The sequence below is a fragment of the Alosa sapidissima genome, chromosome 13 (genome assembly GCF_018492685.1).
Source record: "Alosa sapidissima isolate fAloSap1 chromosome 13, fAloSap1.pri, whole genome shotgun sequence".
In the NCBI taxonomy this organism is placed as follows: domain Eukaryota; kingdom Metazoa; phylum Chordata; class Actinopteri; order Clupeiformes; family Clupeidae; genus Alosa; species Alosa sapidissima.
The window spans coordinates 30,952,737-30,969,853 of NC_055969.1; the positions used below are offsets into that span (position 1 = coordinate 30,952,737).

General features: G+C 42.0%; 2 protein-coding genes across 3 annotated transcripts; one reads left to right on the forward strand and one right to left on the reverse strand.

The window, feature by feature from the left end:
* The first annotated feature begins 7,276 nt into the window (after positions 1–7,276).
* ntmt1 (N-terminal Xaa-Pro-Lys N-methyltransferase 1) lies at positions 7,277–11,138 on the forward strand. Its single transcript, XM_042059032.1, has 4 exons — positions 7,277–7,387; positions 8,631–8,794; positions 9,260–9,512; positions 10,174–11,138. The coding sequence occupies exons 2-4, from the start codon at positions 8,636–8,638 to the stop codon at positions 10,428–10,430; spliced, it is 669 nt and encodes a 222-aa protein (XP_041914966.1). The 5' UTR covers positions 7,277–7,387; positions 8,631–8,635; the 3' UTR covers positions 10,431–11,138.
* On the reverse strand, positions 10,892–17,028 carry ndor1 (NADPH dependent diflavin oxidoreductase 1). Of its 2 annotated transcripts, XM_042059003.1 has the most exons (16): positions 16,940–17,028; positions 16,789–16,831; positions 16,531–16,692; positions 16,264–16,341; positions 16,016–16,113; positions 15,378–15,476; positions 15,051–15,152; positions 14,760–14,963; positions 14,430–14,557; positions 13,487–13,704; positions 13,292–13,399; positions 13,070–13,184; positions 12,759–12,905; positions 12,288–12,406; positions 12,068–12,162; positions 10,892–11,964 (listed from the first exon to the last, which is right to left on the reverse strand). In XM_042059003.1, exons 3-16 carry the CDS (start codon positions 16,660–16,662, stop codon positions 11,820–11,822), a joined length of 1,788 nt encoding a protein of 595 aa, XP_041914937.1. In that variant the 5' UTR covers positions 16,663–16,692; positions 16,789–16,831; positions 16,940–17,028; the 3' UTR covers positions 10,892–11,819. The 2 variants fall into 2 exon arrangements, with proteins under 2 accessions (XP_041914937.1, XP_041914936.1); XM_042059002.1 differs by having other exon boundaries at positions 16,789–17,028.
* Positions 17,029–17,117: the final 89 nt, after the last annotated feature.

Here is a 17,117-nt window from a genome sequence, read left to right on the forward strand (position 1 = left end):
GCTATGGCCTATGGTAACTATGGTAAACAGAACGCCTCGCAAGTGAACAGGAGGGTCTTTCTTCTGTCTGTTTGGGTCCAGTCACATCTCCTACACAGGAGAGGAAGAACTGACCCAGATCCAGGTCTTGAGCTCTCGCCCTACATTTCTACAGAGCTCTCACTACCGATGGGTGTAGGCCAGGTGCCTTCCCTCTCCCTCTCAATGATGTAATATGATTGTAATGTTCAACATCAAAAGGGAGCTTTTCTCCTTGTGGATGCGTGTCAGAAATTTTGACCCAGATCAAAGTCTTCCTTTTTTTTCTCCATCCTTCGTTCCACTGTTGGAGGCTGTGTAGTTTGATATTGCCTTGAGCACTGGTCCTGGGTAAAGGTAGTGGCTCACGTTCACAGGAAAAAGGTCAGAGTACGAGACAACCAAAACCTGACCTGAGAACAGTGATGTGGGCAGGAGATGTTAAATTATGAATAGAATTAAATCTAACATGATGTAGCAGATGTTTTGTGGGGATTTTAGGTGTTCTAACTTAGATACTACAACATAGATGGTTGGCCTTTTTGGTGGTCTATTTGTTTGTTTGTTCATTCAGGTGACATGTTTATGTCTGTGACCTCATCAAGGTCCTTCCATGCCATTAACAACACAAACACAAATACACAGACAGACAGGCACCACACAGCGTTTGCTGTGTCTTAAGGTAATACAGACCTGATGCAAACATATAATGAGAACATCTTTTTTATTATCAAGCCTGTTCAAGCACATAGCAGTTCAATAAAATTGCAGTAGAATAGACTGACAAAATAATGTTGAGCAGTACATTCACCCAATTTAATTGTTTGGTGAATGACCAATCCATTTAGAAAGAAGTGCAATTAATGAAAAACATGTTTATGATCTGTTAATGGTCTGACCTCTAAACTGGAAACAAGGCATTTGTGGGTAAACCTTTTTCTTGATAGGTTCATTTGGCTTTCAAAGTATTCATTTTCATTATGACATTGTTCACTATGACATCCTCATAGCACCTAAACATTATGATTGCTGCTACTCCATGTGTGATGGTTTAGTTTATAAACTAACGCAGGGGTATGGCATCTTTGCTTTGTAGGGCTACCCTTGAGACAATGCTACATGTGCCCATGGATTTAACTGTCGATGTAAATACAGAGTTTACAATGTAGGCTTCTCATCAAAATGAATAATGTGTTAAGACCCCCCCGAAGACAGATATGCTGCTTTCTAAAGTCGTTCCAATGCTCCCGGTGGTCTTAAGCAGACTGTTTATTATTTACCAGTGATTTTATTTTGTATCAAAAGTGCCACAAACTTTGCCGCTGTTGATGGCCTGCAGTGCAAGGCGGGCGCACACACACTAATTTAAGAAAATACAGTATATGTAACAAAAAATCTTAAGTTACTTCAATCAGAAATAGTTGTTACACAACCATCTGCATCATTTCATGGAAACACCACATTGCCATCTTGTGGCCAAGTTGGGAAAAATAACCATTGGGTGTCCACCTACTGGTCAGGGATATCTTTATGCCCTATCTCACATTAGGTCTGCCAGTGCTTTATTTAAGACTTGGTAACTTTTCACTGATACCACAGAAATGACAACTTTGTCTCATGGCACAAGGACTTGTATCCCAGAGCTTGCAGGCATCAAATACGTACAAATAAGAATGATTTATGAACAATGCCCACATGTGCCTACAAAACAAACACCACCAAAGAATATGTCTGTCAATGTCCTGATTTAATAAACAACAAAGTTAAGTGACCTTGGCCATAAAACCTTTCATTTAGTCACAGCAAGAAAAATATTATGATGAGGATAAACAATTAACAGAAGCTGTTTGGAGGGCCCGGCACAATTTTTCATTTTGTGATGAAAGCCTTAGGAGCATTAATTTGGGAGCACTTATTTTACTACACCATCTCTACACCTAAAGCAGAAGCTGTCAAAATGAAGTTTATGGTAACTTTCTTAAAATTTTTGAGATGGAAATATCTCTCGAGTGTACAAATGATATGTCTATGCTTTCAATAGAATCAACTGAGTAGCGGTCGGTTCCAATTTCATGTTTCCTTCTTCATGAACTTGAATTGGTATCGCATTTGCTGGCATACATGTCAACATGTGAACAATGACTACATCCAAACAGTAGCATGAAAGATTAAATCAAAATATTTCATATTTGACAGCAGGCATACTACGCACCAAGCCCACTTGAATTAGCATCTAAATTTCTGTCAGCTAAATTTGCAGTGGGTTTCTTGTAGTGCTAAATCATATATGTATGACTGGTTTAGGTTTTGGCTATGTAGCATAGTTCATTTGACAGTTCCTCACATTGTGGGGCATGCAGATGGATTTTTGCCTGCTGTGTGTCTGTTTGAGGGGAACGTTATGTAGATGGATTGCCTTGGTGAAGCCTGACCTTGTGCCTGGTGCAGGGCAGACGAAGGTCCTGATATGATTAGGATGATGAGTGACTGTCTTTGACCTCCACTCCTGCAACCCCCAAGTGTTGTCTGTGTCTCCACCACTACGCTCAGCCATTGGCCAGCTCCTGGACCACAACAGATGACCCTGCTGCAAAGGACTCGGGAGAAAGAGAGCAGAACCGGACGGGGCCTGGAACTTGTGTGTGGGGTGGTGGAGGAGTATTTAGATATTAGACCTTTCAAGAGAGTTCCATTATCAGCATCATAGTTGGCTCCACAAGGCTTCCGTTTTTAACATTCCATATCTTATCTTAAATAGAACGTTCAAACATTGTTTTTGTTTTTATTGTTGAAAGGGCCTTTCAACAATAAAAACAAAAACAATGCTTGAACGTTCTATTTGGTTCCCAATCTACTTCCTCTGCATTAAGATAACATATGGAATGTTATAACGGAAGCCTTGTGGGGCCAACTATGATGCTGATAATGGAACTCTCTTGAAAGGGTCTATATGACTTGGTGATGTCACAGTGCAGTTGATATGGAAACATTTTAATTTCTGCGAATATCAAACTGTTGCATGTACTCCAGATAGTGGTCACTTGGATGGCATGAATCAGCATGGACATAAACACGAAAAATATAAGAGTATAATGCCAAATTATTCAGGAGGGAGTCAGTTCCTATCACATTATATGTGTGTACTATTCGCAAGACTCCGGGGTACCCTCTAGACATATTGTTTCATAATCACCAGTCTGCATCAGATTATTTAGTGAGAGCTCAGATCACACATCTATTAACATATCCGTCATGTAGTGAAAGCAGGGTGCCATTGACAAAGGAAAAGCAGAACAAAGACAATCTACGGGTGTGAAGGGCAACATCTTTAGTGTCTCTCTAACAGAATAAAAAGATGCTAACTTAAACTGAACAGAGAAAGAAGAAATAAATGGATAGAGAGAGAGAGAGAGAGAGAGTGCAAGGAAGAGAGGATGACAGCAGACAGGGAGTGGAGTGGAGACCCACTGATGTTGCTGAGTAAGGGGTATTCAGAAAGTGTTGATTTCCACTCCATTTCTCCAGCTGTTTTGTAATTCTAATGAGCGAGGAAGGTGTCAGGAGTACGAGAGAGAGAGCGAGAGCGAGAGAGAGAGGGGGGGGGGATAGGGATGGGAATGGGGGCTGCGTATGGGGGATGGTGGGGATGGTGGTGTTTGTGGTGGTGAAGATCAGATTAGATATCGACTGACTTCAGGCTGTCTGGCACAGACCGCCCGTGCTCTGAGTCATCACTGAGCTCCGGCAGACTGGTGACGAGGACACAACCAGGAGGAGGAGATGGAGACAAGGCTGAGGACCGGGAGCATGTAGGCTACACAGAGAGAGGTGCAGGAGAGTTCATGTTTTAGGAGAAGGGGTTATCGGGTCCATGTTGTTGACATGACAGGGAATGTTCAAGGATAAACAAAGGACAGACACTGTGGACTGAAACATAGTTCATAGTTTGCATATAGAATGAATACATGTGTTGATGTTGAGTAAATCAATTTAAATAAAAGCAAATGGGGTTGAGGTGGACAACCAATAGCCTACTACACTGCTACTACACTACTACACAGGAATCATTATACAAACAAATACATTATTAAGGTTTTCTGATGACACAGCCATACTGAGCTTATTGACAGGGACTCTGACACTAGCATGCATCAGTCAGAGATATAATGTGTGGTGCAGTGGTGTGAGAGGAACCATCTAGCTCTAAATGTAAATAAAAACAAAAGGGAATTATTTTTGATCCCAGATCAATTGGTGATCATAGCCCCGTTGTTATTAACTTGATGTGGTGCAGGCCATGTCTAGGCTTTCCCTCTCGAAATGGCACTGTGTCTACTTTAGAGGGCACTGTTCCCACCTATTTTGGCCTACCATTAAATGCTTGACCTCTTTAGAAAGCTCAGACCCTGTAGTGTCTTAGGAATCAGAATTAATGTGTGATGTACTGGCACAGAGTTACAGAGGCTAGAATATTTTCTTTCTGCTGGGTTACAAACATATTTGAACTGACCACATTTCAGCCCTCTAAGTCACTTGAGAGAAACAAAACTGAGTCCTAGGACCAGGTCTTATGAATCTGTGTGTAAAAGTAAATCAATATAGAAGAAAAAAATAATAGTTTACACAATTATTTGTAAAGGTGTGCTCATGCTTTTGGCAAAATGCCCTATGGAGACTCCCCATAGGACTTTTGGTTACCCAAAATGCATACTGACAATAAAAAGCTTAGCATATTTGAACACCTTTGTGTAGAAGTATAATCATGGTCTCAAATGAAAGATAACACTGAAGATTTATTAGTGTTATTTTGATTGTATGTCAGGGGTTCTGATATAGAATGATTACATATAAGTCTCTATTTCTGCCTTTTTTCTGTTGATTCAATGGGTGTGTATAAGATGGACTATGCACAACTTATTTTGGATAAACAACATGAATATTCTATTTCTATGGATTCTTGTGGACATTTCAAGACCCAATATGCTGCATCTACTTATTGCTAAGGATATACACTGCAGCTAGAATGTAGGGAAGCACCAAAGGCGGAGGGGGAGGAGGGCATTTTTGATTCAATTTAATTGAGACATAGGAAGATTAATTTGACAATGCACACTGCACACTAACTGCACACTTTGATCAAAAAGGTGTGCAAGTAATGGTGTCAAATTCTCCACTCCAGGTGATCTTTGAGGAGACTGTGAGAAAGCAAAGCATTCAAATTATTGATGACACAAATCCCATCCTCTGCAGAGAGTACTAGCACTCGCTAATGGGAAGCTAGCAGACACTAAACTGTGAGACAAATAGATTCAAATTCTCTGTGGTCCCACTAATCAAGTTACTGAACAGTAAGAGATGAAGTGTGGTATGAGTGGATGTGTCTGAGAGTTTATATAGGTATGTTTGTGTGTGTGTGAGTGTGGGTGTGTGTGTATGTGAGTGTGTGTGAGTGTGTGTGTGTGTGCGTGCTCAAACTCTTATTTGATGTAGGGCAGTGTGCAATATCTGAATGGGCGTGTGGCAAAGTGCAATATCTGTCGTAGGGTGTGTGTATTGGGAAGAAAAATGGCTATAGGCTAGCTTGCACTGTGAATGAACAATAATTAATTCATAGGCTATAGAATATAAATCAAATATAAATAAATACAAATGTGGGTTATATGTACAAGGGAAATAATTGAAAAAACATTTAGGACTTGATGGATCAATACCCTGGCCCATATCTTGCCATATATACAGGGTCGGACTGGGAACAAAATTCGGCCCTGGTAATTTTCTACTGGACTGGCCCACCACTGGACCAACGACCCCCCCCCCCAAAAAAAAAGAAATCCCCCCATAAATAACAAACACCCAGTAGCCCTATTATGCTGCAGCAACACTTCATAAACTGAACCCAAACATTAAACATTTAGAGTTTAGATCTATAGCCTATAATCACAATAACATGGGGGTCCGGGGGTGTCTCTCCGGGATTTTTTTTTTATTTCTGGTTGCTAATCACGCCATTTTAAAGTGATTTGAGAAGGACAGGATTCAGGGATAGGCAAGACAGTCTCATATTCTGTCTGTCTCACGTCATGTTACCCCATGCATTAAACCACGTCACTGCTTGACTACAAAATATAGGCTACTGAACATGGACATCGTCATAGTTGACAGAAATTACGTTTTGTGCCAACATGTTGTAGAAACACAACCACAGCCTTAATTTGGTGCAAATCTCCTTTACTTTGGTTATAGTCCGCGATTCACATTAACTGTAGGCTATCACCACAAGTGTATAGCCTAAACGTTTTTGCCCAAGTTTGTGTGCCGTCATCACATTTTGCAAAATTAGGCTACCTTCGTTACTAACCTACCAGTTGATGGCCTACTTTTTACCTGCATCGACTCGCGATTGATTGTGCATTTAATGTAACACTCGGTGGAGAGACTTCCACTTTCCAAGTTTCACTTTCACTGTCGTTGTGAGCTAAAAGGCTAGGCCTACTATATGGGAAATACTTTGAAGTTCCTTTTGAGTAGGATCAGCTCCAAGAATTAATGGATTTTCTATAACCTGTGCTACACTTTTCCACCAAGTTGTGCGAAAATTGTAGACTACCCGTAGTTTTTTTTTTTATGTTGACAGAACCGCACTACAGTAGCCTACATGGTGCAGTAAATGGAAGCTCTTGGTAGCGCGTGTAACTAACGTCTATAAAAACAATATATTTAGGCTATGGAATAAAACTAGACCTCTGGTTGCTGTTTACGGTTAAACTGTGATGATGTGAACACCAGCCAGCGGAGGGCACCTACTAGGCTACTATGCACTCGTAGGCTATATTTCCCCACAAATAGCGGCTGCTTGGACAAATCCACTTGAAGGGTGGAATGATTGACCTGTCAGCCCCCAAGCCAAATGGATGCAACTGCATTTATAGGCTAGGCCTATGCCTACATGACGGACCGCAAATAGGCCTAGTCTAAATAACTTAAAAAAAAAAAAAAAATCCCGGAGGTCACCGGCCCACATGTGGACCAGCCCACCGGGCATTTGCCCGGTTGTACAGATTACCAGTCCGAGCCTGCATATATATTAGAACTTCAGTATGTGGCATACAACAATCGAAAGGGGAGCATAAATTCATTTTATTCAATGATTCCAAAAAGAAGTAATACATTAGGTGGCGACACCTAATTCCTACCACATGATGGCGAAATGTCCCTGAAAAATGCTGCTCGCCACAGTGACCAATAAGAAACATGCATACGCCAAATAAGGAAATGACGTGAAAAAACTCGGCGGTGTTCCTCGCAGAGGAGTTCTGTTATTTCCGAGTTTTGAAGAATCAGTCGTACGAGTTATGCAGAGACGCACCTGGTAAGTTTATGATTCTCCTTATAATATCACATCTACGTCAAACCCGTAGTCAGTTTTTCATCAAACTAGAACATGTCGCCTGTAGCGGCCATGCATCGTCTTTAGATGCTGGCAATGTCAACGCTGTTCATCAACACGTGCAACTTTTCATCAAGGCCCTAACTTACTGTTTGTAATTAATCGAGTCAGAATCCTATGATGGTTTCATGTAATATTCACGTCAGGCATTGTGTTGTGACATTGTACACAATTTCATATCGATGCGTTATATTACACTCCTATTGTAGTGCTAGGATACCCAACTTCAGTTCATTTGGGCTAGCATTAGCTTTCATGCTGCATTACTTGGTTGCTATCCTGCTATCATTGTTTTGATTGACGCCATGAAGTTAAATATAGTCCAGTCATGTCCATGTTACTCATGGCACCTGTCGAAAAAGTCATTGTCAAAAGCTAGCTGTCTTGCCAGTGACGCCAACCATTTACAAAGCTGTTTACGATAACGTTAACGCCTTCTAACGTGAACCTGTATATTTGATTAACGCAATGTAACACGCAATGTAGCCATATCGATTATAAATTAACTCCTTTGTTTGGACAAACAATAACGTTACATGTTGAACTATTTAAGCTCCCAAACCGACTGTCACATCGTTTTATGAAGTGCTACACAGTGACTGCCGTGTCAGTCCATTCATTCTACAACTCGCATACATAGTGTGTCGTGTCTAGACACGGGAACCTCATTGGTAGTTTTTGCAGGCTCCTCGGGAAGATCTTCTACTCCAGTACCCCCAGCTGACCCGCTGTCATAAGATCAGCGTTGACAGCTGAGCTCACGCCAGGCATGTCCACATTTGGACTTGGAAGGCAACCCAAGCGTGACCACACGGACATAAATACATTAACCTAGTCGTCATCGTATTTGAAAGGGTTAATGTTACATGCCACCTCATAGTTGTCGGTATATATAGTTTTCGGCATATAACCGCCATGCTCTGTGAGAACTGTAGGGTAGGTGTGAACCATACAACATGTGCTGCTCAACCAGGTCTTTTCTTGGTATCAGTGTCAGACATAAGCACATGACTGAATACCAAAATTCTTTGACTGTGTTGCTATGCAGATGACTACGCTCCTCAAGTTAAAGTGTGTGTGTGTGCTTAACATTTTCAAATTTACGCACTTGTAATGTACTAGTTACTTGTAATGGAACTCGGCAACTGTCTATTACTGCTTTCAGACACAATGGATGAGGTAATTGGGCAGGAGAGTGCATTTTACGCCAAGGCAGAGGGCTACTGGAAACAAGTGCCTCCCACGGTGGATGGTATGCTAGGGGGCTATGGCAGCATCTCAAGCATAGACATAAACGGCTCTAAGAAGTTTCTGCAGAAGTTCCTTGGGGTAAGTGAAGTGATTGGCCTGTAAAATGCTAGTTTGAATGGCCAGTGAGTGCTGGTACTAATTGTGCCCTGTCATATTTAGCAAAGAAGTGTAGTCAGTACTTCAGTTTATCTGATTGAAGTGAGAGTGATAGGATTGATTGTAACATCATTGCTTACATCCATGGTCCTTTGACATTAGGATTTTGTTATATTTAGCTCCTAGGCATATAGGGAAAATGTATGTTGTATAATATCATATAGGCACATGGGGAAAATGTATGTTGTATAATATCATATAGGCACATGGGGAAAATGTATGTTGTATAATATCATATAGGCACATCATATAGGCACATAGGGAAAATGTATGTTGTATAATATCATATTGCACTGATTCTTTTGAAGTGCAACATTTAGCATCATTGTGATGACTTTATTACCGTACAGTTTAGTACCTCCTTTCCCATTGCTCATGTTCTTGCAGGAGGGGCCGGGCAAGACAAACGCTGGGGTTGCCCTGGACTGTGGCGCTGGCATTGGCCGCATCACCAAGCGGCTCCTGTTGCCACTCTTCCGCACTGTGGACCTGGTGGACGTCACACAGGAGTTCCTGGACAAAGCCAAAGCCTCCCTGGGAGAGGAGGGCAAGAAGGTGGACAACTACTTCTGCTGTGGCCTCCAGGACTTCCAGCCTCAGGCCGGCCGCTACGACGTCATCTGGATCCAGTGGGTCATAGGTGAGCTTAGTACCCAAAATCATCTCCCAGGGGAGTTTCATAATGATCAGAAGTTGAATGTGTTGGTTTTACAGGAATCAATTTCTGTAGACACAAAGGCGTGTAATTATAGGAAGTCAATGAATATGTTTGTCTTCCATCGTACAAAGTTTGGGTTGGCTTTGAATAATACTTTTCAAGATATGAATGCCAAAACATGGCTTCTTAGATGATGTATTTTGTCTGTGAATCTGAAATAATATCCTGGGCTAAAACATTATGAAGACATAGGATTTGAACATGAATATTTTACAGGCCTTGGGTTTTGGGACCCATTCATGATCGACAAGGTTTGAACAAAATGTAAGACGGTGCAGCAAGAACCTTATTTGGTTTGACACAAAATGACCCTACTGTATTCATTCCTACTTTTTACTAGGCTACTGTCTGGACGTAGATGTTAACAGTACTTTCTAGAGACGTACAACTAAAATGCATTTTTTTGCAGTGAAATATCTTTCCTTTCTTCTGAGAACCTTGAACAATTCTGCCACTTTTCATTTTTTAAAATACCTTTAATTTACTAAATCTGTTTTGCTTCTATGTATGTAAAGCACATTGGAGGACCTCTTTGCATGAAATGTGCAACATAGATAAGCTTGTCCTTGCCACCCTTTAACAGGTCACCTTACAGACGAACACCTGGTGGAGTTCTTGCGTCGCTGCCAGGGTGGTCTGCGGCCTGGCGGGCTGATTGTCATCAAGGACAATGTGGCGTACGATGGCGTGGTGCCCGACGAGGTGGACAGCAGCGTGTGCCGTGACCTGCCCCTGCTGCGGAGGCTGATCAAGCAGGCAGGCCTGGGGATCGTGTGCGAGGAACAGCAACTCAACTTCCCTGAGGAGATCTACCAGGTGTGGACGCTAGCACTGAGATAGGGCCAACCAGTCAGGTGGTGATGATGATGATGATGATGACGACGACGACATCAATATAAACTGAGAATGTGCCATGCATGCCTGCATGTCAGGTGATGGTTGTGTCCTGTACGTTTCTAGGTGTGGGTTTTTGGAAGATGAATTTTTGTATGCGTGTTCCTCCAGTGTCTTTGTAGAATGTATGCACTAAACTTTTAACGAGCTCTATTAATGTAAACACACAATATTGTTACTATTACCAAGATTATGAAATTGCAGATATATTTAATAATGAATGTACTGTTTGAGGTACATTAAACTCAGGTATTGAGTTATTTTATGAAAAATAAAAATAACTTCAGAGGTCTGTCGTGAGATGTGAGGTGATGCACGTCCACTCAGCCGTGGACTAACCCGACCAGCAGAGAGGAAATACTGGCATGCTGCTGCTTCTCGTCACGTACGCCTCCTCAGATTGCACGTTTTTAAAGCTATTTTTATTCAGAAAGACAGATAATCCAATCAATCTACAGGCAAGTTACTCTTCCAATCAGTCTTTTGCTATTCAGTGAGAAAGAAGATGCAGTGACATTTGGCATCAGTACACTTTTGTCTGTGCAAGGACAGGATAGATTACATGAAATGCTGTAACATATTTATATTTTGTGATGTTTGTGTGCGTGTTCTGAAAGTGTGTGAATGTGTTAAATATACATCTTTAAAGTGAAATACTGAGGTTGTTTTTTTTTTGTTTTCTCTAAACATACTGTTTGTTGACCTGAACGTGAAAGTGTTGCATAATGTATTCTAGTGTAACATGTGTAATGTTTTCCAAAGCAGTTCATTTATTAGATTATAATCCTAATCAGTTGATGACTCTGTTACAATAAGGTTAAGTCTGTATAGAGTCTTCATAAAATGCCATTGGGCTTTAAAGGCATGATCATTTCCCAGTATTTACAGAATATTACAATTGGCTCAAATTAAGTAGCACATGTAAGTCCTTGTGACTGCCTGGAAGGAATATAGATGATAATGATGATGATAATAATAATAATAATAATATGTTTGCTAATAATATGTTCGGTTTGTTGAACTTCAATTTGCCAATATACCAAGTATTTCAGTATGCATCATTAAGGGCCTTATACAATACATGTAAGAATTCATGGGATGAGTTGTGTGGTTACACTACACCATAGGAACAGGTAATAAACTGTTAAGTTTGGTGGCTGAGATTTCTGTTATTCCAAAAAAAAGGCTCTGTGGTTTTGGCAGAGAATATCTTAAGGACTAATGGCTTCATGATAGTTTCTGTAAGGGGGTCACGGCTTGATCAGTGGAGTTCTCACAAAATAAACCCTGCCCATTTGGAAAAGGCTTTGAGTGCTGAGGGTGCCGGAGGATCCCCTAGGTCCACGTTTCACTCTGGAAGCGGCCAGACTTCTCCAGGGCATCCAGCATTTCCTGTGCCTCAGAGTCAGACACGCCCCCCTCTGTCTGAAACGCCTCCTTCAAGGCATCACACACTCCCGTTGGCATCTGCTTGGCATTGCTAGGAGGGAAAAACAGTGTTAGTAGTAGTTAAACACCTGCTCGCAGTCCAAAAATAGAGAATGAGAAGTAGACATATAATTGGTTTTGATGAGGAAACTTACCCTGCTATGTAGAAAAATGCATTTTTGTTAGCTATGAGGTCCCACAGGAGCTTTGCTTGTTCCCTTACTCGGTGCTGTACATAGATTTTATCTTCCTGAAAAACAAAAATCAGATACCACAAAATGTCGAACATCCATGTTTATATTACAAAGACTGAGGACAATGTTTGATGTGCATTATGGAATCTCCACATCTACTGTATACAGACAGACAGCTCACCTGGTCCCTGGAGAATGCTGTAGACAGAATGAGCTGTCCAGCCTTCTCCATCTCCTCCCATTCAGAGCGGCAGTAGAAGTCCTTAGACTCAGAGCGGCAACCAAAGAAAAGCACATTGGCTGATATCACAGAATGAGCAGACAGAAAGAAACACATAACAACAAACGTCAGGTAAATGTGGGCCAAGGCGATCCTATAGGATGAGCTCTCCATCTGCTTTTCATTTTCATTTGCATGACAACTTGTGTCTACATTTTATTGGATATGTTGAAAGCACTGGAAACTGATTATGTTCATTTTTAATCAGTTGCCAGTGAAAGTCCTCAGGGACAATTTAGATCAATCAAAGCTTTGTCAACATCTTCTAAACATGCCTTTACTATAAAAAAATAATTGAAAATAAATATATAAAAGTGTCTTCTAAATGCTCCTGGTGCAATGCAAAATCGTATCTCTCTCTGGACAACGCACCTGTCCTTCCCTGACTGATCCTCTCCTGAAGTGCTGATCTGAATGGTGCCACTCCAGTTCCTGGGCCCACCATGATCACAGGAGTGTCACGATCCCTCGGAAATTTCAGGCTTCCCTTCTTAACCCACAACGGCACATACACATCACCTACAATGTGTTACAGCCATGGAAGAGAAGGCCAACTTACACATACAGACATAAAACCTAATTTATATATCAAAACATTCTGCAAAGGAGGGGTTGGAAGTACAAGGTGCTATAAGAGCTTGTGGTCATCACGTTTCATGCCCTGCTGACCACTTCTGTCCTACCTTGTGATGGGTCTAGAGAGGCCAGCCAGGAAGAACACAGCCCCCTGCGTGGTTTCTGCATTCTGGTTCTGTAGCGCACCACTGCCAACAGGATCTGGATTCTGTTGGGATGGGCCTGGAGAGAATAGTTCCTACAATTAGGTCACCTAGTTTTTTTACATCCTTACAGATGGGTGTCTCATGTGTATAAGGGCATGAAGACAAAAATGTACGGTGATTTACCAGTAGTGATGAGGCTATGGAGAAGGACCGTGGCTGAATCTCAGGGTACAGATCGAGCAGGTAGTCAACCTTCAGCTCTGCCGTTGTATGGGGAAAGTCCGCTAACACCTGTAGGAAAAAAAAGGGCCTTAGCACTACAGGTCAGGTCACCACTTCCAGTACAGGTCACCTTTCCCCTTTGACCTTTGCCCTCACCTCAAGTGCTGTGCGGCGAGGCCGGTTGCAGTAGGCGTGCAGCTCGTCCTGTCCCTGCGCCGAGCTGAACTCGGCCAGCTTCTCCCTCTCCAGCTCGTTGGTGGCGAAGGTGGCGAGCAGTTCGAAGAAGGAGCGGCGAGGCACGGCGGCGATGTCCAGGAAGCACTCCACCAGATGCCTTACGGAGCAGGGCTGGGGGAGTCGGCTGGGCACTGCCGCTAGGGAGAGAAAGACGGCTTGAACGTCTTATTAGCACTCGCCTGGAATATCACTCTCAGTCGTGTGTGTCACCAGACTTTAGTCACAACCCTTCTCAACCATCTGTCGTAACACCTCCATTTGTCAACCATTTCGTCCGAAAATTCTAAAACAACGATGTTTTTTAATACTTCAAAATAAAATTTGATAAATGAACCTTACATTTTTCAGTAGCCATAGGTGTGTAGATTTAACAAAATCTGGTTTGGTTCTTACCGAGGCTTTTACTGCTTGAAATATCCGATTTTGTTTACCGCGCTCGGAGGTTAGTGCTGGCCTGGTGGGTCGCCTACTTCCACCCTTTCAACGGCACATGAATGATTAGACTGAGAATTCTCGTCGCTACCTCAAAATTCCACTGGAGCTCCAAGCGGATTTGTACACGCAGCCTTACAAGACTGTTTATAGCTCTTCAAGGTCACGGTAAAATGTAATTTTTGGTACATAGCTAATTTAGATACACTTATGGTGTGGGTGCTTGCGTTTCTTTAGGAATCTGCCTTCTTGGTTTGTTTTAGAAATGAATAGTAAGTGACACATACACGTAAGAGGACGGAAACATGGGGCTGGTGGTAATAGGGGGCGATCCGATAAATATCTAATGACATTAGATCTTTGATTGGGCAACTGGTGCACCCCTGGAGTCTTTAGTATCTTCCTACACCTGTCATCTCCATGATCTAACCTGTGCTAGTGTCTGTGGGCTGCAGAGTGAACTGGCTCTGAGGGTCCAGACGTAGCAGCTGGCAGAACTCGTCCACATCCTCTTGGGCATTACAGGGCCTTATCATTACCACGTCCCCAGCAGTGAACCTAGTAGAAACAGACATGCAGCCATTAGGACAGTATGGCCACAGGCAGTCTATATAACTTTCAGTTAAGTTAAGAAATCTCCACCATGGCACCACAAACCAAAATAGATGCCAGCAATGTATACAGCAAAAAAACAAATGCATTGCAGGTGAAAATTCACAGCAGTGGTTAAACATAACACATGCCTACAAGTTCAACTCACTCAATGTTTGAGCCGCTAATGTCAAATTCAATGTGCCGCACATCCTGGAAGTGGGAAGGACTTGTGACCCTGTGATTGAACACCACCCTGGCTGAGAAGGGGTGAGTGGAGGAGGGAGGCCCAGAGTCCTCCTGTGCATTCACACGACAGCTGGACTCATTCATGATGTTGTCCAGAAAATGGAATGCATAGCGTGGTGGAAGTCTACAGAAATGAGACAAGAAAAGGTGAGCTAAGATGACTATGTTGGATTGACACTCTTTTCCCCTTGAAACAGGCAGTGACACTTACGGTTCCTCATCTTTAATAAGGCTCTGTCCTGCCGGGAGGGGATACAGAGCCAGTGCTTTTTCCCAGAATGCTTTGAGCCAAGGATCAATCACTGCATCTGCCCTACGAAACAGAAACCATTTTTAATCTTAGCTACAATTGTTACAATTATGTTTAAAGAAGGGTGCTGAGAAATCCAAAGTACACACATTCAAATTAATATTTTATATTAATAGATATATTTTATATTAATAGATTTTAAACTGCTAAACTAATAAATAACACTCTTTGTCTGGCCCATTACACTGAAGCTCATCTGTCTTTTGCTTGACCTCTCCTGAGACTCACCCCAGGTCATGCTGGTCATCTGCTAGTCCCACTGGCAACAGAGCATTGGCACCAAGCTGCAAAAGCCGCTTTGAGAGTTTCTTGGCAACAAAGTTGAACCTGGCAAAGGATAGAAATGTGATTTTATCTATGGAAATAACACTGAAGTCTTCACTTAGGTCCAACCTCATCAAACAAACACTAACAATAAATCAAATAGTCACTGCTATGGAAAAATAAGCCTACATGATTACAAAACTTGTAGTAGTAGTAAGATGGACAGTTTAAAGCAACACCAAAGCACTTTCCTCTGTCGCATCTATTGTCGCAGCTATTTGTTTATCCAGCACCGGCTTTGGAAATAAAGATGTCCACAGACAAGGTAGAATATGTTGCATGATTTTATGAAAGTATATGTACTGTGACATCAGAAGCAAGTAAAATTTGTGGTTTCTTATGTCTCATTCCATCGAACTACAGGTCCGCTACCTGACCTGGCAAACATAGTGTGGTTATAGCCGATAGAAGGTCGCGAAGCAACTGCAGAAGTGCCGTTCACCCTGTTACGAGTTGATGAACCACTGAAACGATTTTGGAAACATTATTTTAGGGTACAAAAAACTCTTTGGTGTTGCTTTAAATATAGACTTCATGCTCACTTGGGATAGGAGGAGTCTCCAAGACCCAACACTGCACAGTCTAGACGACACAAAGATCCAGCAGGCAAAGACTTCCTGAAGAGAAACCGCCAGAAGTTCTGTTGAGCAAAGTAAATGTTTAAGAAACCTTATGGCATCAGATGGAAATGTGATTAAACAAATTACCGTCTTTCTCCGTCATGTAATGTCCAACACAAACAGTGGTATTATTAAAGTTAAAGTACATGAGAGGTATAAAGAGACAATACCTTCATGTTGTCTGGAGGATCCCCTTGACCGGTGGTGGAACACACAAACACCACCAAAGATTCAGATATCAAGCCAGCCTGTTCAAATAGATAACCATCAACAGCAGAAAGGACACAGTCCTTGTTTGGGATTAACAACACGCTAATGGATCAAACTGCGGGCATTGGACTGCTTCTGATTTCCCATTCAACAAACATCTTTACTATCTAATGTGGTATCATTTGATTTTATACATAATACATTTTATGCAGTGGAGTTCCACTTACCACATTGTAACTGTCAAAGGCCTCAACTCGGACTCTCATCCGCCTTCTCTGTGCTTGGCGTCCTATTCGCTCCGCCGTGTCCTGGGCTGTCCCAGTCTGGCTTCCATACAAAACCAGGAGGGCGCGATCCATTTTACCAGCTGACAAAATCTAGATCTAGATCTTGAACAAAAAAACCCCCAAAGAATGTCTGTGAAATTAAAGATACATAACCAAAGTTTAATCATCATTGTCGACACACGAGCCAAGCGCACCTACCTGATATGATGACCTTTCGACTCAGTTCTCTTTAGGGGTCTCTCTGGGGGGGAAAGGGTTATAGAAATCTAACAAACCTGATTTAATCTGGACGAGATAAGGCAACAGTGAGACTTCTATTGTAAACAATGCCGAAGTTCAATCATCTTACAATTGCATTGCATGGACCACAGACAGAAAGATATGTGCTGCTTATTAGACATTCCCTGACAGCAGCTACTACCCGGCAAGGTGTTGTTGTGTCACACTTTACGGCACGTGTTTCCTCGAATTTGGTTGGTTTAAAATGGCGTTTACGTTAGGGGCTGTTGTGTTCACGACAGTTATGC